This window comes from Somniosus microcephalus, chromosome 4 (genome assembly GCF_052327205.1).
Source record: "Somniosus microcephalus isolate GS21.2 chromosome 4, FLI_Smic_1.0, whole genome shotgun sequence".
Taxonomy (NCBI): Eukaryota; Metazoa; Chordata; class Chondrichthyes; order Squaliformes; family Somniosidae; genus Somniosus; species Somniosus microcephalus.
Window position 1 is genome coordinate 269,807,689 of NC_140990.1, and position 21,649 is coordinate 269,829,337.

The 21,649-nt window shown below is 46.7% G+C and overlaps 1 protein-coding gene across 1 annotated transcript in view; it reads right to left on the reverse strand.

The window, feature by feature from the left end:
- Positions 1-1,658: 1,658 nt before the first annotated feature.
- Positions 1,659-21,649, reverse strand: part of LOC147120452 (adenylate cyclase type 10-like) — a 231,646-nt gene continuing 211,655 nt past the window's right edge. The window contains exon 12 of the mRNA XM_085984226.1: positions 1,659-1,818. Within this exon, the coding sequence (XP_085840352.1) occupies positions 1,659-1,818 (160 nt within the window). The remainder of the gene's footprint in view (positions 1,819-21,649) is intronic.

Genomic DNA, 21,649 nt, shown 5'->3' on the forward strand with positions numbered 1-21,649 from the left:
TGTTTTGAATTGCCTCTGGGTAGGACAGTGTTTTTAAAACATACCCAGAATCGTGAAAAGCTGTGTTGGGCAGTGCAGCACTTGGGCAACATCAGGATCTAAGACATTAACAATAGGGCAGTTGGATTCCCTTTTGTTTTAGCCCAGGTGAGCTCCGGATGTGGGCGGGAACATTTCGGCCCCACAGTGCAGACACATTAACCCATTCCAACCACTTTGAATCAGCCAATCACAGCGTTTCTCTTGTATATTGGAACTTTGGGCGCGAATTTTGCAGACAGCAAAACAGCAGGAGCTCATCAGGTATAAAAGATAGCTCCTGAGAAGCTATCTCTCTCTTACTTCGCTGGACCCCAGGAAGCAGGTTTTCTGACTCCTCAGCAAGGCAACCTAGTTAGGGGGTGGTAATTAAGGGGAAATTGCTAAGATTGTTTAATGAACATTGTAGCTACTTATCCCTCATTTTTGCCGTCTGCCTTCCCCCATTTAAGCAATTTTACTGTAATTACTGTGTTCGTGTGGTATAGTTTAATATTTGATTATAGTTTCGTTAGTTTAAATAAAGTTGACTTTCTCACATCAAAACCACTTGTCCGTTTTTAATATATCATTAATTATAAGCCCTCCAGTCAGAACTGGAAGGTGGGGTAGCGATTCGAAACCGCTGTTTGGAAATTGGTTTACAGTGTAGCAGCAAAAGGCTGCCTGACCAGGTGAATTACCGTAAACCAGGTAAAAGGTTGGAATTGGTCAGAGTGCAGGCAAAGGCTGCCTGACCAGGTAAATTACCTTAAACCAGTTAAAAGATGCCCCCCTACAGGCCCCACTTTTAATTCTATAAGTAGAACATATATCATATTCTCTGCACATCTCCCCCAAGGGGAGCTAAGACTTTAAATTGGAACTAACTACACAAAGCAAAGCAAAAGATCAAATGCTGAATTAATGCCTCTCTTGTGGAACTAACCGTATTATTCACAGTATTTACACCATTTCTGAATTCTGAATCTAGTTTTGATCACTGGCTAGTGTTTCGTTCATCCTTTTTTGGTTTCTCCGTCTCTCAAATACTTAGTCAGCTAATTTGTCAAGTACAATTATTAATCAAAAAAGTCCTCATTAACTGATTAAATGACTGTAATTTCAGTGGAATCATTCTAGCAGTTTACGGTTCCAAATACTGATATGAAAAATCATGCTACATGTGTCATAAAATTCCTGATTATACCGTCTAGTGTAAACAATGTCCAAATTATTTGAAACAGTGATCAGTTGAGAATGCAAACCTGTCACAGAGCCTGGGTTTGGTGGGGCTGCACATATTCCGCACAGCAGTTGAAGAGTGGGAGATCTATAGATCTCCTCTATAGATTTCTCCCAGGTCAGATACACACTGGCAGTGGCTGCACACACGTGTGTGCCTTGGAGAGGGCGTTAAAAAGAACGTGATGTTCAAAATCGTACACTGTGTGTCAATTCGGCGTTGCACACCGATTGACATCACAATGTTGATCATTAAAAAATTTGAAGTGAGTGCAGGCAATGGCTGCGCTGCCAACCTGGCCAATATGGCGGCTGCCACGTTCTGCGCTGGAAGTGGGCGGAAGCACAGCAGCTGCCATTTTTGGGCTAAGGTGCCCCATTTCGCAGACAAATATTTAGAATATCTTAAAAAAATGTTTTTCATTCTGAGGATACTTGCCTTCTTGAAGAGAAAAGTCCAGACAAGCTGCATAGAATGATGCCTGACCAAGTATGTTGTGTCGTGAGACTGAAAAGTCTTTCAAATATGTCATTAGCTCAACATAATCTGCGAGTCTACAAAACAAAAGGGGGGGAGAAATTCAGTTGTTAGCGCCACCGATTAACGCCTAAAGAGGCCGAGAAGTGGGGCGCTAGCCAATTTCCGGGCGGGCGCAGGGCGCCTAGCGCCTCGCCCCATATTGAGCATGCATTTAGCGCCAGCGCTAAATAGCGCCCGCTCATGGGCGCATGCTGATTATGACGTCATTTGAGTGTGCAACGCCTCTTGGGTGCCCCGGACCGGAAATTCAGTGGCGCCCCCCTCCGTAGCGCCTGGCACTAATAGTGACAGCTTACCTGGAACCTTACCAAGTTGCTCTCGGGCTGCAGGAGCGTTATTTAAAGGGGACTGGTGTGGTTTAAAAGCGGCAGCCATTTTTGGAGCACAACTTCCTCGAGAGCTACAAAGAGTTGCTGAGCTGCACACTGAGAGCCATTTGACCACTGAGCCAGTGCAGGCAGACGATCTTCAGCCTTCTGACCATCACCTTGCTGTTGGTGAGCCTTGACAATGGGGAACCTTCCTGTGGGCACTTATTATGGGGGCTGCATTGGAGGGGAACGTCCTGCTGCTGAATCATCTGGAAAGGGCACTGAGATGCTGGGAGAGGGGGGCGGGCATGGCCAGACGGAGGAGGGCCAACAGACATCGCCATAGCAGACCTTATGCTGGCAGGGTTTTCCTACATGAACATGCCGGAGGAGCAGTGTGTCAGAAGGCTGCGATTTAGAAAGGAGGTGGTGACTGAGCTGTGTCAGCTGCTTCAGCCAGATCTGCAGCCTCAGATAAGGTGCAGGACATCTCTGTCGGTGGCTGAGAAGATGTCTGCTGGCCTGAACTTCTACGCGAGCGGCTCTTCTCAGGCTGCGTGTCAGAGGCTGATCAGAAGTAGATTCTAGGCCCCTCTCATGGAATGCTTGCTGCCATTCCAAGAACAGGAATGGAACCGGTCTGATACCCCCAAGCCTGTGAAGGGCAAGATGTATGTAAATAGCAGGCATGGCCATTGTAAATGAAGAAAGTGTTTCATTAAACAAAATGTGGTTCCTTCAAACATGAGAAAGCTATGGCAACAGAAAACAAAACAAATACACTGACACATAACTGACTCTCACACCCGGGAGACTGTCCAAAACATAAATCACAGTCTGACCATCTTCCTTGGCCTTGATTCCACTGCGCCAACCAAAGCATCCAATGCCCCATCAGTGAGGCATTCCGCCCTCTGCCTCACCCTTTCCATGTCTTGCTAGGCTGGTGCGCCACAGGTAGGCTCCCACCGCTTTGAAGGCCTACAAGGCAGTGAGTGTGTCTGGTGATGCCAATTGACCTGCCCCTTTAAGAGCTGGCTGGCGCCAGTGTGTCTCAGGGAAAGTGATATTGACAGCACCTTTGCTGCGCCCCGCCGCCGCGAAATTGGGTTGCGCCGCCGGGTTAGCGCCTTAAGAGTAGCGTGCAGCGCCTGATTTAGCGCCGCAATCACCTTTAGGGGTGCTGCAACCCAATATCGTGCTAGGTGGTGCTAAATTGCGCCTGGCGCTAAACTTTGCGCATCGCCAGTACTAGCGCCCCAAACGCGGCTATACCGAATTTCTAGGCCAAGATGTTTTATGTTAATAATAATGCAATGTTTATTACTTGCATAATATTACTTTATTTTAGCATACAGATAATGAAACTCAGTTATAAAACAATGTTGTCTATTACATTAGCCACTGGCCACATGTAGCTAATTGCATTTCTGATTAGAATCATAGAGGAGAATTTTAATATGGGTGTGGGGGCAGGGGGGACGTTAAATGGGCACTCAAGAAGCTCGACACCATCTATGGCAAAGCAGCCCGCTTGATTGGCACCCCATCCACCACTTTAAACATTCACTCCCTCCACCACCAACATACCATGGCTGCAGTGTGTATCATCTACAAGATGCACTGTGGCAACTCGCCAAGGCTTCTTTGGGAGCACCTCCCAAACCCGCGATCTCTTCCACCTAGAAGGACAAGGGCAGCAGGTGCATGGGAACACCACCACCTCCAAGTTCCCCTCCAAGTCGCACATCATCCTGACTTAGAAGTATATCGCTGATCCTTCATCGTCACTGGACCAAAATCCTGGAACTCCCTACCTAACAGCACTGTGGGAGTACCATCACCACATGGACTGCAGCGGTTCAAGAAGGTGGCTCACCACCACCTTCTCAAGGGCAACTAGGGATGGGCAATAAATGCTGGCCTTGCCAGCGACGCCCTGATCCCATAAATGATTTTTTGTTTAAATCAAAGCATGTCGGGAAGCTGGCTCCAACCCACTGACTGCTGGGTTTTACTGAGGCAGGACAAGGGTTGGGCATTTTAAATATGTTAATGAGGCTGGAAGCATTGGATTTGACCTGCTTTGCAGGTTTAACTGTGGCTAGCCTGGTTTCCTGGTCTTTAGGAAACCTGGCAGCTTCAGTGAGGCGAGGACCGCCATGCAGAGTACTCCTTGGGGGCCAGGAGGAGCAGGAGTGCCTCCGTTAATGCACAGCCCATTAAAGGCACTGTGCAGCCCCCCCAAAAATTAATGGGAACATTGCCCCACAGCCCTCCAAATTTCTCCTTTAGCCTAACATCAGTCATTGGAAAAGTGTTGGAATCCATTATTAAGGAAGTGGGAACAGGGCACTTAGAAAATCATAATATGATAAGTCAGCGTCAACATGGTTTTATGAAAGGGAAATCATGTTTGACAAATTTATTGGAGTTTTTTGAGGAGGTAACTAGCAGGGTAGATAAAGGGGAATCAGTGGATGTAGTATATTTGGATTTCCAAAAGGCATTTGATAAGGTACCACGTGAAAGGTTGTTATGAAAGATAAGGGCTCATGGGATTAGTGTAATGTATTAGCATGGATAGAGAATTGGTTAATGGAACGAAAACAGAGTACGGATAAATGGGTCATTTTCAGGTGGGGTACTCCAAGGATCAGTGCTTGGGCCTCAGCTATTTACAATCTATATTAATGACTTAGATGAAGGAACCAAGTTTGCTGACAATACAAAGCTAGGTGGGAAAGTAAGCTGTGAGGAGGACACAAAGAGCCTGCAAAGGGATATAGACAGGTTAAGTGAGTGGGCAATAAGGTGGCAGATGGAGTATAATGTGGGGAAATGTGAGGTTATTCACTTTGATAGGAAGAATAGGAAAACAGAAAATTGTTTAAATGGTTAGAAACTATTAAATGTTGGTGTTCAGACAGATTTAGCTGTCCTAGTACAAGAAACACAGAGAGTTAGCATGCAGGTACAGCAAGCAATAAGGAAGGCAATTGGCATGTTGGCCATAATTGCAAAAGGGTTGGAGTACAAGAGTAAGGATGTCTTGCTACAATTGTACAGGGTTTTGGTGAGATCACACCTGGAGTACTGTGCACAGTTTTGGCATCCTTATCGAAGGAAGGATATACTCGCCTTAGAGGCAGTGCAACGAAGGTTCACTAAATTGAATTCTGGGATGAGAGGGTTGTCCTACGAGGAGAGATTGAGTAGATTGGACCTATACTCTGGAGTTTAGAAGAATGAGAGGTGATTGCATTGAAACATATAAGATTCTGAGGGGGATTGACAGGATAGATGATGACAGATTGTTTCCCCTGGCTGGAGAGTCTAGAACTAGGGGACATAGGCAGAAAAATTTGGTTGTTTTGTACCTCCCATTAGCACCTTAAGAGGGCGCTAATGGGGCGCAAAGCAAATAGCGCCCGGGTGCGGCGATGTTTGCGCCGCTTGTGAAATTAATGACATTCTGCGGTGGCGCTAAACACTACTGCCACGATCTCCTGCGCCCGCAGATCGTGACATCAGTCGAGCATGCAATGCCCCGGTAGCGCCCCTGACCGGATATTGAGCGGCGCCCCCTGCCTTACTGCCTGTCATTAGCAATGACAGGTTGAGGGGAGCGTTTTGCAGTCAGGGACTGGGGGAGCGCTATTTAAAGGTGACTGCTTCCTGCCTTTTTTTTGTCAGTGACATTTTTGCACCACACATTCTGAGAGAGTCTTCTGGAGAGATTCAATGCTGTGTGAAGGAGTTTTGGGTACTGAGCAGCACTTTGCAGGCTCATTTTGATTTGACCTTCCTTGCATCGATTTAGAAGAGACTGTGGGGGCTGCACTCTGAGCTCTTTCCCTGGGTCTCTCCATTGTTCTTTCCAGCCGATTTGATGTACAGGTCTCTCAAGGCTGCAATGAGCAGGGTGTGGATGCAGGGCAAGATCGACCCTCCCCTTTAAGAACTGGCCAGCGCCACTGTGTCTGTGTTCCATTGCTGACTGACATCACATGAGCTTCGCCAGCGCTCTGAGGTAGCACCTCGCTCCTCGGCCTTTGCACCTTAAGACAGGTGTGTAGCGCCTGATTTAGTGCTCCAATCACCTCCAGGAGCGATAAAAGCCAAGTTTGCAGTCGGAGGCAATAATTAGCGCCAAGTGCTTATCTTTGTGCCCGGCCGATAATTGCGCCCCAAACGGGGCGATGCTGAATTTCTCCCCCATAGTCTCTGGATAAGGGGTTGGTCTTTTAAGACTGAGATGAGGAGGAATTTCTTCACTCAGAGGGTTGTGAATCTTTGGAAATCTCTACCGCAAAGGGCTGTGGATGCTCAGTCATTGAGTATATTCAAGGCTGAGATATATTTCTGGACTCTAGGGAAACCAAGGGATATGGGGGATCGGACGGGAAAGTGGGGTTGAGGTCAAAGATCAGCTATGGTCTTATTGAATGGTGGAGCAGGCTCGAGGGGTCACATGGCCTACTCCTGCCTGCTCCTAATTCTTATGATTTTATGTTCCTTATAAAGGGTTGGTGTGGGAAAGAGGGTTTCCTTTTCATGGGCACTGGCACCAGTTCTGGGACAGGAAGGAGCTGTACTGATGGGATGGGCTCCACCTGAACCAGGATGTCCTAGTGGAAAGGGTAAATAGGGAGGTGGCAAAGGCTTTAAACTAGCTTGATGGAGGGAGGGATCTACAAGAAACGTAACCAGCCTAATTATAAATAAAACAGGAAAAGAGAGCCTCAGAAAGAATAAAGTAAGGGAGGACATTGATGGCAAGGGAATAAATAGAGTTATAGAACAGGAGTATAAATAGATGGTTAAACATAAAATGAGAGGAAATCCTATTAAAAATGAGTTAAACTGTCTGTACAGCAATGCACACAGTGTCTGTAATAAAGCAGGGGAGCTGGAGGCAATCATGCATTGTGAGGAACCAGACACAGTAGGGATTACTGAGACATGGCTACAGAAAAATCAGAACTTGGAATTAAACATTGCAGGGTATAACATATTTAGAAAAGATAGAGAGGGAAAAAGGAGAGGTGGAGAAGCTGTACTTATTAGGGATAACATAATGGCATTTGAAAAAAGTGATGCAGTTATCAGCAAGACAAAAATAGAATCCATATGGATAGAGATAAAAGATAATAAAGGATCAATCACACTAATAGGTATAGTCTACAGACCACCTAATAGTGGAAGGGAGGTGGAGGAAGAAATGAGTAAAAAACATAGAATAATAATCATGGGGGATTTCAACTACCCCGATATTAACTGGACAGAAGAGGTAGGTAAAGGGAATAAGGGAATGAAGTTCCTACAATGTGTACAGGACTCCTTCCTAACCCAATATGTAAAAAGCCCAACAAGGGAGGATTTGCTATTGGATCTAGTAATGGGGAATGAACCAGAGCAGATAAGAGAAGTAAAAGTAGGGGAACATCTAGGCAATAGTGACCATAATAAAATTGGGAACGACATATGTATGACAAAAACCAGGGCAATAGATTGGTGAAAAGCTGATTTTGAGGGGCTGAGCATAGAACTTGGGAAAATAAAATGGGCAAAAATATTGGCAAACAATGATGTAGAACAGCAATGGGAAACATTTAAAACGGTGTTCAACAGAGTGCAGGAACAATATATTCCGCTAAAAGGAAAGAACAAACCAAACACTAATGAGACTCCATGGATGAATAAAGCCATAAGGGAACAATTGAGGGTAAGGAAAGAGGCATACTTTAAGTACATAGACAGCAGTGAAGAGCATTATAAGGGAGAATACGAAGAGATTAGGAAAGAAGTCAAAAAACAATTAGGAAGGCAAAGATGAACTATCAAAGTAAATTATCAAGGAACGTAAAACAAAATAGTAAAATATTTTACAGGCACATCAATAAAAAAAAGAAGGTTGGGATGGGAATAGGGCCATTAAGGGATAGACAGGATAATACCACAGGTAACGATAGAGAGATGGCAGAAATATTAAATAATTATTTTGCTTCAATATTTACCAGGGAGATAGAACAGGTGGACATGACATTGGATGATGAGGTTAGTAATGAGATAAGTGCCTTTAAAACATAAAGAAGGGATATATTAAATAAACTAATCAAACTCAAAGGGCTCGATTTTCATTGAGCCATGGAGTCGGGCTTGGAGGCTTGCGGGGGGGTTAAAATCACAAAAACTGGCAGACGAGACCCCCCCACCCCGCCTGGTTCCCGACTCCGAGCAATTTTAACTCAGGCGTGTCTTATGGTCCCAACTCCGTCCCGCATCTAACAGGCGGGACTGGTCTTTAAGGCCCTTAATAACCACTAAATGGCCTCTATAATCCTATTTTAAAAGGCCCTTGCAAATTTAACCCTTTTCCCAAGTAAAACATGCCTGGTGGGAAATGTGAAACCTGGCGGGAGCACTATTGGATTGCTGACTATCAACTGCAGGTCAACCATTAAAGAGGAGATTTGATCAGCCATCATTTGCAGGTGGCAGGACTTAGTGGTCTCAGGTCTGGGGCAACTTTTAGAAGGCTTAACCACACCTGTGGAAGGTTGGAGCCTGACACCCATCTCCAGTGTGGCCTCCTGGTAAACCCCTCTTGCCACCTTCACTCAGCGCTTCCTCAACGGAGGCATATACCAGAAGCATGGGAGCCATTTATTTCCTTCCCATCTGGGTATTAGAGGAGCTCGAGCACCAGCCGCGGCACCAGCAGAACCAGGAACAACAGCAGCACCAGCAACAGCAGCAGCAGCAGGAGCGCCAGGCTGCTGCTCGCCCACCTGAGGCTGCACAGGCCAGAAGGGGCCAGTGCCTGGAAGCCCGTCGGCGCAGGAGATACCCCCCAAACAGGGTCTACAGACGCAGGGTCACCTATCTCAACATATCTGAGCAGCAGTGCCAAAGGCGGCTCCGATTTTCACGAGAGGTAGTGACTGACATCTGCGCAATGCTACCTGCTGCCCAGAGGACCAGGTGGACAAGCATTACCAGTGACCGTCAAAGTCACCACCGCACTCAACTTTTTTGCCTCAGGCTCATTCCAGGGATCAGCAGCAGACATCAGCGGCATCTCCCAGGCGGCCGCACACACTTGCATCACGAAGGTAAACGATGCCCTCTTTGCCCTCGTGCACAATCACATCCATTTCACCAAGGATCGAGCAAGTGTCACGGTGCGAGCGGTTGGATTAGCTCATCTGGCAGGCTTTCCAAGGGTGCAGGGCATCGTTGACTGCACACATGTGGCCCTTATGGCACCCCATCGCAATCCAGGTATTTTTGTCAACTGCAAAGGCTTCCACTCCCTTAACATTCAGCTGGTGTGTGACCACAAGAAGGAAATTTTGCAGTTGCCATGACTCCTTCACACTGCGCCAGTCTAGTGTGCCTCCGTTATTCAGTCCGCCAGAAGAACTTAATGGATGGCTACTTGGAGACAAGGGCTATCCCCTGAGGACGTGGCTGATGACGCCGTTGAGGAGACCATCCAACGAAGCTGAGGAGAGCTACAACTTCAGCCACATGTCCACCAGAGCCATAATCAAGCAAATCATCGGTTTGCTGAAGATGCGCTTCAGATGCCTGGATAGATCAGGTGGAGCCCTGCAGTACTCAGAAGCCAGGGTCTCCAGAACCATCGTGGTTTGCTGTGCACTTCACAACATGGCACAGCTTTGTGGCTTGCAGATTACTGAGGACCAATGGCTCCTTGCATATCCTCCTCAGATGAGGAGGAGGAGGAGGAGGAGGAGGTTGAAAATGAACATCGTGCAGAGGCCCAGCAACCAGCGGCAGCATTACGCGAGAACATTGCTGCCCGGGATGCAAGGAACGCACTCATCCTGGCCAGATTTGCTTAGCCCAGTCAATCAAACACTTTTGCCTCACAGCTTCTTACCAGAGCATTGACAATGGCCAAGAACCAAAGGATTCCTAGCACTCCGACCACCATACTGACAGTTGCAAGTATTCCTAAGGCCTCAATGTGGAAGTCCCAATAGCGAAATGACAGACGCCACAACTGCAACATTTGCCATCAGAATTTTTATGTACAATTACAGTGTGATGGCATTTTTACACTAAACACAAAATTCCACCCAAGTGACTAACCTTGTGACTACTTGTGCTTTATCTTCCTCTTACGCGTGCTCCTACGTAGTGCTTCTCCTGTGGCTTCAGCAGATGTGGAGGCCCCTTGCTCACTTTCCTGCTGCTCCTGCCTCGACACCTTTGGCGGGTGTCCTCTGGGGTTGTGAGGTGAGGCTGTGCAGGGGTTGAGACGCCTATCTCACTTGGGTGTGGACTCTGGTGGGGCTCTGACCGAGGGCTCTGCAGTGGCATGGAAGTGTGAGCGCTTGGAGAGGAGCCCCCACTTCCTTGCGGTATGCCACCTGTAACGATCAATAACATGTCATTCTATAGTGGACACTAGGTGGAGCCGTAGAGCTGTATATAGCTGTATGTATAAGACTACACTACCCAGCTGTATATATATTAAGACTACATTACCCATGAGGCACTAGGCTACCCACAAGGCAACAGTCAAGATGGCAGCCTGCACACAGGAGCACACATGCTGCATCTCTACAGATACTGTACCTAGAGAATGTGTACTGAATAAATGACTAGCTAGAAGCTAGCTGTGTTCATAATAAGAATGTCTATTTATTAATGAACTTAACATGGTACCAGGATGGTGAAGATCTGCTGAAAATTGTGAAAAGCGACATGGAGAATTTGAAGCCAGCAGAGCGTTTGAATCTCACAGAAAAAATCGACTACAATTGGCAGACTTTTAAACAGCAATTCGAACTCTACATTGCAGCCGTCGGATTCGGTACGAAGCCAGACGCAAGGAAGATAGCGTTGCTGCTTACGGTTGCAGGCCCACAGGCGATAGAGATATTTAATACATTTGTATTTAATCCAGCGGAGAACAGAGAAAAAATTAGAAGATGTGCTAAAATAATTTGATGCACATTGCTCTCCCAAAAAGAATGAGACGTATGAAAGATACATCTTCCGTTCTCGGACACCGCAACAAAATGAGACTTTTGATAGCTTTATAACTGATCTGAAACTGAAAGCACAGACATGTAATTTCTCTGAGCTGAAATCATCCATGATTCGTGACCAGATTGTGTTTGGTATTCATGATAAAAAAGTCAGGGAACGTCTGTTGAGAGAAACCGAAGTAAATTTGGAAAATGCAGTGAAAATATGCCAAGCCAGCGAGCTAGCTCGAAAGCACGCGAAGACTTTCAGTGAAATCAATAATGATGCGATTGTAATGAGTGAAAATGCTGCTGTCGGTGCTGTGTCCTACAAGGGGAAGAAACGTGGGCAGAACAGAAATGAAAAGCAATCGGAGGATGAAACTTTTAATTGTAAACGCTGTGGTTACAAACACCAGTTAAGACAATGCCCAGCGTTTGGAAAAATGTGCACAAAGTGTAATGGAAAGAATCACTTTGCCAAACAATGCTTTTCAAAAGTAAAAACAACGAAAGGGCAACAAGTTAATGTGATTGAGGACACTGATTTAAGTGAGACATTTTTTGTAGGAATGGTGTCATGTGACGATATCAAAAAAGATACAGAAAATGTGCAGCCCTCAGAAATGGACAATGCTGAACATAAAGTCAATGTAGTAAAAGTGGACAAATGGATGATCCCACTGCAGATAAATGGAGCATTAGTTACATTGAAACTGGACACTGGGGCAAAAGCAAACTTAATCAGTATGAGTGACACAAAAAATATGAAAGAAAAGCCCAAAATACAGAAAAAGTCAGTACTACTGAAGGACTATAATGGACAGAAAATAGATAGCTTAGGTGTATGCAGACTTAAAGTGACAGTCAAAGACAAAGTGCATCATCTCATGTTTTCTGTTGTGGCTGAAAGACTTGATTCGATACTAGGTGACAAAGCTTGTGAGGACTTAGAACTGGTCAAAAGGTTCTACCGTATAAACTGTGCCATAAGCAGACCAGATGACTCAGGTGATGAAGCAGAGAGCCCATCCAGGATGAAAAGGCCAAAGGGTATCCATGTCTTCAAAAAGCCTAGTTTCTCCAAGAAGAAAGAAAAAGACTTTAAGGTCAAAGAGAAGCCAAAGGAAGAAAAGCACAAAGAGGAAAAACACAAGGAGAAAAAGTCCAAAGATATAACCGCAGCAGATGCAGTGGAAAGAGAAAAAGAAAAAGAAGAAGCCTGCACCAGAGCAGGAAGCAGTTCCGGTGGATACTCCTTCTTCCCTCAGGCCAATCTTTGGTGTTCCATTAGCCGAGGCTGCTGAGAGGACTATGCTGTATGATGGGATCCAGCTGCCAGCAGTTTTTCGAGAGTGCATTGACTACATTGAGAGTTATGGCATGAAGAGTGAAGGAAACACTGAAACCCTCTCCAAGCAAAGATCGCAAGGAGACCTCGATCTATACAAGAGCAGATTGATGACAATGCCGCAACTGCATCTTGTCATTCACCGCCAGAGCAATCTCATGAAGACACATCAGACTTACCCGTGTTGAGAAGATCCACACGTGAAGTAAAAGAGCCTGATAGACTTAATCTTTGAGTACAATGTAAAGCTTTGAAAATGTGTTGACTGTTTTGAAAATGTTTATGTTTATAGAGCACTAACAAAAGTGTTACTGATATTATCTATATTGTTTTCTTGAAAGTTGATTGATATTGATTTTGTTAAACCTCAAAGAAAGGGGGATGTAACGATCAATAACATGTCATTCTATAGTGGACACTAGGTGGAGCCGTAGAGCTGTATATAGCTGTATGTATAAGACTACACTACCCAGCTGTATATATATTAAGACTACATTACCCATGAGGCACTAGGCTACCCACAAGGCAACAGTCAAGATGGCAGCCTGCACACAGGAGCGCACATGCTGCATCTCTACAGATACTGTACCTAGAGAACGTGTACTGAATATATGACTAGCTAGAAGCTAGCTGTGTTCATAATAAGAATGTCTATTTATTAATGAACATAACACCACCAACCTCCCTCTCATGGGTCAGGTCCCCCTCAGCGCCTGCAAGTGGCTGGAGAGCAGCTTGCTGCACATCAGGGGGGCCATGGGGACCCGTATCTGCAATGGCAGTCCTACTCAGAAGGACTTCCATGAAGGTCTAGTTTCTATGTTCAATAGATGCCCATCGCTCCTCAAGAGACGTCATTCTATTCTGAACAATGACCATGTTTTCCATACCCTGGTGACTAAGCTCCTCCATGGCTGTAGCCCTCCTCTCCTCTACCGTAGCCATCCTCTCCTGTGCGGTAGCCAGCCTTACCATGGAGGTAGCAATCGTTTCCATGGAGGTAGCCATCCTTTCTGTGGTGATGCGTTCATGCGCCAATGACTCCACAAAGGCTCTGCTCATGTTCGCTATGGACTCCTCCATTCGCTCCACACTCGCAGTGACCCTAGAGACAAAACCTGCCAGAGACTCCTGCATCTGTGCCTGGAGTTCCATCACCTCTGATCTTATGGATGGACGCAGAGGCAGAGGGTCGACATGCTGCTGAGCCGAGCTGGCAGAGTCCTGCGCCCTCTGACTAGGACTCTCCACTGCTGTCCCTGTCTCCACAATCTGCTGGTGCTCACTTGTGAGCTGTGATACACCAGGTGATAACACTAATCTATGTCCCAAAAGTCCCACCGAGGTGTGAGTGTCTGCGCTGGTGCTGGGTGCACTGAATTCTGCTGACGCTGCGCCCTCAGAAGTTGCAGCTTGCTCTGAGGAGTCTGGCTGCTCAGCCTCTTCTTCCTGGCTAGGGGGACGGATGCTTGTGATGGTCCTGTGGGGGAGTAAAGGAAAGTCAGAGATGTGATGCAAAGGCTACATGCACATAGCTTTTTGCAGATGCTCATAAGTGCATCTGTTACAGCTTCACAATCATTATCAGCGACTCATGCAATGTCAAAGAGATGGGAAACTTTTGTGTCACCAGCTTGCTGTGTTGCACCCGTCTGTCCGTCCCCCACGCGCGAATCATTCTCAATGCCCATAATTTCCAGGATGGCCTCCTCTCAGGGGGTCAGGTGGGCTAATGAGGCTGTCCTTCCTCCTGTCCTGGCTCGCTCTCTTTTGTTGTGAGCTCTCTTTTCCTGAAATGAGAGAGACAAGTGGAGGTTGAGTGAAAATGAAAGAGTGAGTGTAGAGATTGCATAACATAGATACTTAGAAGGAGACAAAGATGGAGTGATGTTGCAAGACCAAGGGCCCTCCCTGTGTGTTGTCAATTGTGTTCAAAGCATCAGAGTGATAGGGAGTGTGAGGGCTGCATGGTCGAATAGTTATGTGAATGTGAGCATAGAGAGAGAGGGAATGGGTAAGTGTGCATGGATGTCAGTGTCAAGTGGGATGTGGAGGAAGAGATTGCTAAAGCTGAGTGCTGGTGAGGAAAGCAATGGGGATCAGATAAAGGGTGATGGGAAATTCATACTCACTTTTCCAGTGCGCTGAAGGTCATGAAATCTTTTCCTGCACTGTATCCAGGTTCTGCGGGTGACTCCCAGGAGTTGACCCCCTCAGCCACCTGCATCCACACTGCCTTGGTGTGAGTGGGAGGCCTCTTCCTCCTTGATGAAGGGAACAGCACCTCCCTGTTGGCCCTAGCCCCAGCGACTAATGCCTGCAGTGCCACCTCGTCAAAGCGAGGAGCTGATCTTTCCCCCCCGCTTGTCATTTTTGCTGCAGCTCCCTCACACTGCACAGTCAAGAAGCTTGGCAGTCTGCAGAAGGAGCAAGGCTTGCTGTGGACCTTAAATGCAGCAGCAATGATGACATCATCGGAGGGGACTTTCAGTCATGAAAAACCCATTTGCAAAGGCTTCCCATACGTTGGAAATCAATTGGCCAATTAAGTTAAAATTACATCAATCTCCCACATCCATTTAGATTCGTGTGGGAAACACGAAATTCGGATAACACGACACCAGCCCGCACCTGAGTTAAAATCCAGCCCAAAGAGTTTTAAACCCCTGGTCCAGATGGATTGCATCTACGCATTTTAAAAGTATCTAGGGAAGAGATAGCAGAGGCATTACTACACATTTTAAATAATTTGTTAGAAAAAGGTGTTGTTATGTATTGTGTGTTCTCCTCCCACCTGTGGTGGCACTGTCACAGCAGATAAATGGTTGGGTGTTCTCTTGGTTAAGTTTAGCTCTCTTTGTTCAGAACTCTCCAGAACTTTCCTTTCCTTTCTGAATAAAGCACTTCATCTTTGAATCTCTGAGTTCTGAGTTCTGAGTTCTAATTGTGTCTAGGTAGAAAGGTACCGACACAACAAAGTGGCGACGAGGATCGGATGAATCTGCGTTGTGGGAACTTTCTTGTTTTCGACTACAAAACACTCGGAACAGAGATTGCAGCATCACATTAACGTTACGGGTGCAGTGAGTAAACAGAAATTTTAATTTGAAACGTGAGATGGCTACTATATTAGGAAACATCGGTGATTTTGATGAAAATGTGCAGCAATGGAGCACTTATACGGAACGTTTTGACTATTTTGTATTGGCGAATGCGGTGGCAAATGAAAAGGTCGTGCCTACCTTTTTGAGTGTAATGGGGCCGAAGACATTCAATTTACTTCGCAGCCTTGTGCAGCCAGATAAGCCAGGAACTAAAACATATAAGCAGCTAGTGGAAATTCTTGGAGCACATTTTTCACCAAAACCTCTGGTTATTGCTGAGAGATTTAGATTTCACAAACGGAATCAAGAGGAGGGGGAATCAGTGTCGATGTTTATTGCTGCTTTAAAAAGGTTGTCAGAACACTGCGAGTTCAAGGAGGTGCTGAATGACACCATTAGAGACAGACTCGTGTGTGGTCTGCAAAGTGCAGCCACACAGAAGCGCCTTCTTACTGAGGACAACCTTACTCTTGAAAAGGCCATTGAAGTTAGTGTCTCCATGGAGATGGCGGAAAAGGAGGCTCATCAGTTGAGTTCAACAGGGAGAGTTCATAAGGTGTCGTCTGAGCCTAAAGGTGCGTGGAATGGCACATGTTACCGTTGTGGGAAAACGGGCCATCACGCTAATGATTGCTGGTGTACGGAGCTGGAATGCCGAAATTGTGGCAAAAAGGGTCACATTGAACGCGCCTGTAGAGGTAAAAAAAGAACAGACAGAGCTGGGAAGCATGAAAGCAAAATGTCTGTATTTGGGCAAGAGAGGAAAAAGAGTGTTCATTCAGTGCAGTATGATGGAACAAGCAAAACAGAGGGGAGCGAAACCTCTGAGGAGGAAGAGGTGCACATACTGACGGTTGCAGGTGGTTCAAATGGCTACTGGGTGTCACCACTGGTGGAGGGACAATCAGTGCGGATGGAGGTGGACACAGGCGCGGCTGTGTCCCTTGTTTCAGACACTGTCTACAACAAAATGCTAAAGCATCTCACCCTTCAGCCAACAAACATTGTGCTAAAGACATATACCGGTGAACCTGTGGCCATGAGAGGCGCCATTGAGGTGACAGTTAAATTGAACGGACAGACTGCGAAACTGCCACTATATGTGGTAAAGGGAAATTACCCATCGCTACTGGGACGTGCGTGGCTAGAGAAAATCACGCTCGACTGGCCTGCAGTCTGCATGATGTCAAAAGGGGAGTCAGGTCTGACTGCAGTGTTAAACAAACATGCAGAACTCTTCAATGGGGAACTTGGGAGCATGAAAAAGATCAGCGTGAGACTGGACATTAAACCTGACAGCAAGCCGAAGTTTCACAAAGCCCGACCTGTACCCTGTGCAATTAGGCCAAAAGTTGAGGCTAACTTGGAGGCCTTAGTTGAGAATGGAGTCCTGGAGCCTGTGAGCGTGAGCAAATGGGCCACACCCATTGTTCCTGTCCTGAAAAAGGATGGATCTGTTCGCATCTGCGGGGATTTTAAAGTGACTATTAACCCGGTGCTGTCTGCGGAACAGTACCCTCTTCCCCTCATTGATGATCTTTTTACGGGCCTGGCCGGAGGGCAAAAGTTCAGCAAAATAGACTTATGCCAGGCTTATCTACAAATGCATGTCGATGACAAATCAAAGGAGCTGCTGACAATTGTGACACACAAGGGGCTAAACAGGTACTGCCACCTTCCGTTTGGAATTACTTCGGCCCCTGCTCTATTCCAAAGGGCAATGGATCAGATTTTGAGTGGACTGCCAGGAGTCCAGTGCTACCTGGACGACATCCTTGCCACTGGGACAAATGAGGGGGATCATCTTCTGAACTTGGATGCGACACTACAACGACTGAAAGAGTACGGACTCAGAGTTCATAAAGACAAATGTGAATACTTTCAGTCTTCAGTTGAGTACCTGGGGCATGTGATTGATGCTACTGGCCTGCATAAGGTGCCGTCAAAGGTCAAGGTGATCGTGGAGGCCCCAGCACCCCAGAATGTGAGCCAGTTACGTCCATTTCTGGGGCTACTTAACTACTATGGGAAGTTTATTCCAGACTTAGCAACATTGCTGAAGCCGTTACATCAGTTGCTATGTCAAGGCAAAACATGGAAATGGACTGAACTGTGCAACGAAGCTTTCGCCCAAGCAAAGAAAGCATTGCTGAAATCGGAGGTCCTGACACACTTCGACCCAAAGCTACCCGTGCAGCTAGCATGTGATGCATCACCATATGGTGTGGGAGCAGTCATATCCCACATCATGCCTTCTGGTGAAGAGAACACCCAACCATTTATCTGCTGTGACAGCGCCACCACAGGTGGGAGGAGAACACACAATACATAACATATGGTGTCCAACACATCAGGTCTGCGCCCTATCATCCCTCTACTAACGGCCTGGCAGAAAGGTTTGTGCAAACTTTGAAGCACGCCTTGAAGGCATCGCAAGGTCAGGGCTCAATCCACCAACGTCTGAACAGCTTCCTGTTGTCCTACAGGAACGAGCCGCATGCCACAACTGTAGTCATAGAGTCATAGAGTCATAGAGTTTTACAGCACAGAAAGAGGCCCTTCGGCCCATCGTGTCTGCGCAGCCCATCCATCCCTGTCCAGTCTAATCCCATTTTCCAGCATTTGGTCCATAGCCTTGTATGCAATGGCATTTCAAGTGCTCATCCAAATGCTTCTTGAATGTTGTGAGGGTTCCTGCCTCTACCACCCTTTCAGGCATTGAGTTCCACATTCCAACCACCCTCTGGGTGAAAAAGTTCCTCCTCAAATCCCCTCTAAATCTCCTGCCCCTTACCCTGAATCTATGCCCCCTTGTTATTGACCCCCCTACTAAGGGGAAAAGTTCCTCTTTATCTACCTTATCTATGCCCCTCATCATTTTGTACACCTCAATCAGGTCCCCCCTCAGCCTTCTTTGCTCCAAGGAAAACAACCCCAGCCTGTCCAGCCTCTCTTCATAGCTGAGGCGCTCCATCCCAGGTAACATCCTGGTGAATCTTCTCTGCACCCTCTCCAAAGCAATCACATCCTTCCTATAGTGAGGCGACCAGAACTGCACACAGTACTCCAGCTGTGGCCTCACCAGCGTTTTGTACAGCTCCATCATAACCTCCCTGCTCTTATATTCTATGCCTCGGCTAATGAAGGCAAGTATCCCATATGCCTTTTTAACCACCTTATCTACCTGTTCCGCTGCCTTCAGGGATCTATGTACACATACACCAAGGTCCCTCTGACCCTCTGTACTTCCTAGGGTCCTACCACTCATTGTGTATTCCCTTGCCTTATTTGTCCGTCCAAAATGCATCACCTCGCACTTTTCAGGGTTAAATTCCATTTGCCACTTTTCCGCCCATCTGACCAACCCGTTTATATCGTCCTGTAGCCTGAGGCTTTCCTCCTCACAATTTACCACCCCACCAATTTTCGTGTCATCTGCGAACTTACTGATCATACCTTTTACATTCTCATCCAAATCATTTATGTAGATCACAAACAACAAGGGACCCAGCACCGATCCCTGAGGTACCCCACTGGACACAGGCTTCCAGTCACAAAAGCAACCTTCGACCATCACCCTCTGCCTCCTGCCACTCAGCCAGTTTAGGATCCAACGCGCCAAGGCACCCTGGATCCCATGGGCTCTTACCTTCTTGACCAGTCTCCTATGCGGGACTTTGTCAAAAGCTTTACTGAAGTCCATGTAAACCACATCCACAGCATTTCCCTCATCCACCCCCCTAGTCACCCCCTCGAAAAATTCAATCAGATTTGTCAGACATGATTTACCCTTGACAAAGCCATGCTGACTATCCCCGATTAATCCTTGCCTCTCCAAGTGGAGACTAATTTTGTCCCTCAGAATTTTTTCCAATAATTTCCCTACCACAGATGTTAGGCTCACTGGCCTGTAATTCCCTGGTTTATCCCTGCTACCCTTCTTGAATAATGGTACTACGTTAGCTGTTCTCCAGTCCTCTGGTACATCCCCTGTGGCCAGAGAGGTTCTGAAAATTTGTGTCAGAGCCCCTGCAATCTCCTCCTTTGCCTCCCACAGCAGCCTGGGATACATCTCGTCCGGGCCTGGGGATTTATCCACTTTTTGGCCTGCTAAAACCGCTAGCACCTCCTCCCTCTCGATGCTAATATGTTCAAGTATGTCACAGCCCCCTTGCCCGATTTCTATGTCTGCATCGTCTTTCTCCATAGTGAACACAGATGCAAAAAATTCATTTAAAACCCCGCCTACATCATCTGGCTCTACACACAGATTGCCACTTTGGTCCCTAATGGGCCCTACCCTTTCCCTGGTTATCCTCTTGCCCTTAATATACTTATAAAACATCTTAGGATTTTCCTTTATTTTGCTCGCCAGTGTTATTTCATGGCCCCTCCTCGCCCTCCTAATTTCTTTTTTAAGTATGCCCCTGCATTTTTTATACTCCTCTAGGGCTTCTTCCGTCTTTAGTCTTTTGTAACTGCCAAAAGCCCCCCTTTTATTTCTAATGCATTTTTGTATATCCCTTGTCATCCAAGGTTCCCTTTGCTTGTTGGTCCCACCCTTGACCTTTACAGGAACATGTTGGCGTTGTACTCTCTCTATTTCCCTTCTGAAAGTCTCCCACTGTTTTGATGCGGATTTTCCTATAAGTAGCTGCTCCCAGTCCAATTTGGCCAGATCCTGCCTTATCATATTAAAATCGGCCTTCCCCCAATTTAGAACCCTTATTTCCGGGCCGTCTTTGTCTTTTTCCATGACCACCTTAAATCTCACCGAATTGTGGTCACTGTCGCCAAAATGCTCTCCTACTGACACTTCCACCACTTGCCCGGCTACATTCCCCAGAATTAGGTCCAGTACCACCCCCTCTCTTGTAGGGCTTTCTACATGTTGGCTCAAAAAGCTCTCCTGGATGCACTTTAAGAATTCTGCACCCTCTAAGCCTTTCACACTCTGACTATCCCAATTTATATTGGGGAAGTTGAAATCCCCCACTATTATTACCCTATTATTTTCACACTTTTCTGAGATTTGCCTACATATCTGTTCCTCTATCTCCCCCTGACTGTTTGGGGGCCTATAGTACACTCCCAGCAAAGTGCTTGCCCCCTTTTTGTTTTTAAGTTCTACCCATATGGCCTCATTAGAGGAACCCGCTAATATATCATCCCTCCTTACAGCAGTAATTGACTCCTTAATTAATATTGCAACACCCCCTCCCCTTTTATACCCCCCTCTGTCTCGCCTGAAGATTCTATACCCCGGAATATTGAGCTGCCAGTCCTGACCCTCCCTCAACCATGTCTCCGTGATAGCAACAATATCATACTCCCATGTGTTCAACAACAACTTCAGTTCATCCACCTTATTTGCAAGACTCCTTGCATTAAAATAAATGCCTTCCAGCCCTGCCATGTATGTGCCTTTAAGAGCCCCATGTGTGCTGTAATGCCGGTAATGGCCACTCGGGCTATATAAGCCTGTATATTGTGTTATATCCGTTAGTTCCCCTCCAGACTTTGCTTAGTAAACACCTATGAACCAACTCCTGTCTTCAGTGTCTCTATCAACACACAGACACAACAGTGGCGACGAAGTGGAAACGGACTTACCTGCAATTCGGCAGCAACTCAAGGACATCGATTCCTCTGGCGTCCAGAAGAATCAAGAAAGTGAAAAAAGCTGTGGATTCACCAGCTGGCCAAGCTGGTGGCAGGTGCTGCGCTAATCCTTCCTGGGCGTCAGGCTGGGGCTCCAGCGGCTGGTTTTACAGCTGGGCCAAGCAGCGAAAGCGGAGGCAAGCAGTAACAGACAGGGAAGGAGCACTCGGGAGACGGCCGGCGCTGCAAAAAGGTCGGCGTTCAGACCTAGAGAGAAAGTCCGGCGGGAACGAGTCTCCAACTGTAAATAAATAAATATAAAAAGAACGGAAACTGCGGGAAACAGCGTTGTCATCGGCAGCAGCGGCGGGAAAGCGCGGGAAGCGCCATATCTTTTCTGCAGAAAAGAAAGAAAAGCGCGGGAAGCGCCATATCTTTTCTAAGATGCCTATGTCTGGCAATATTGATGC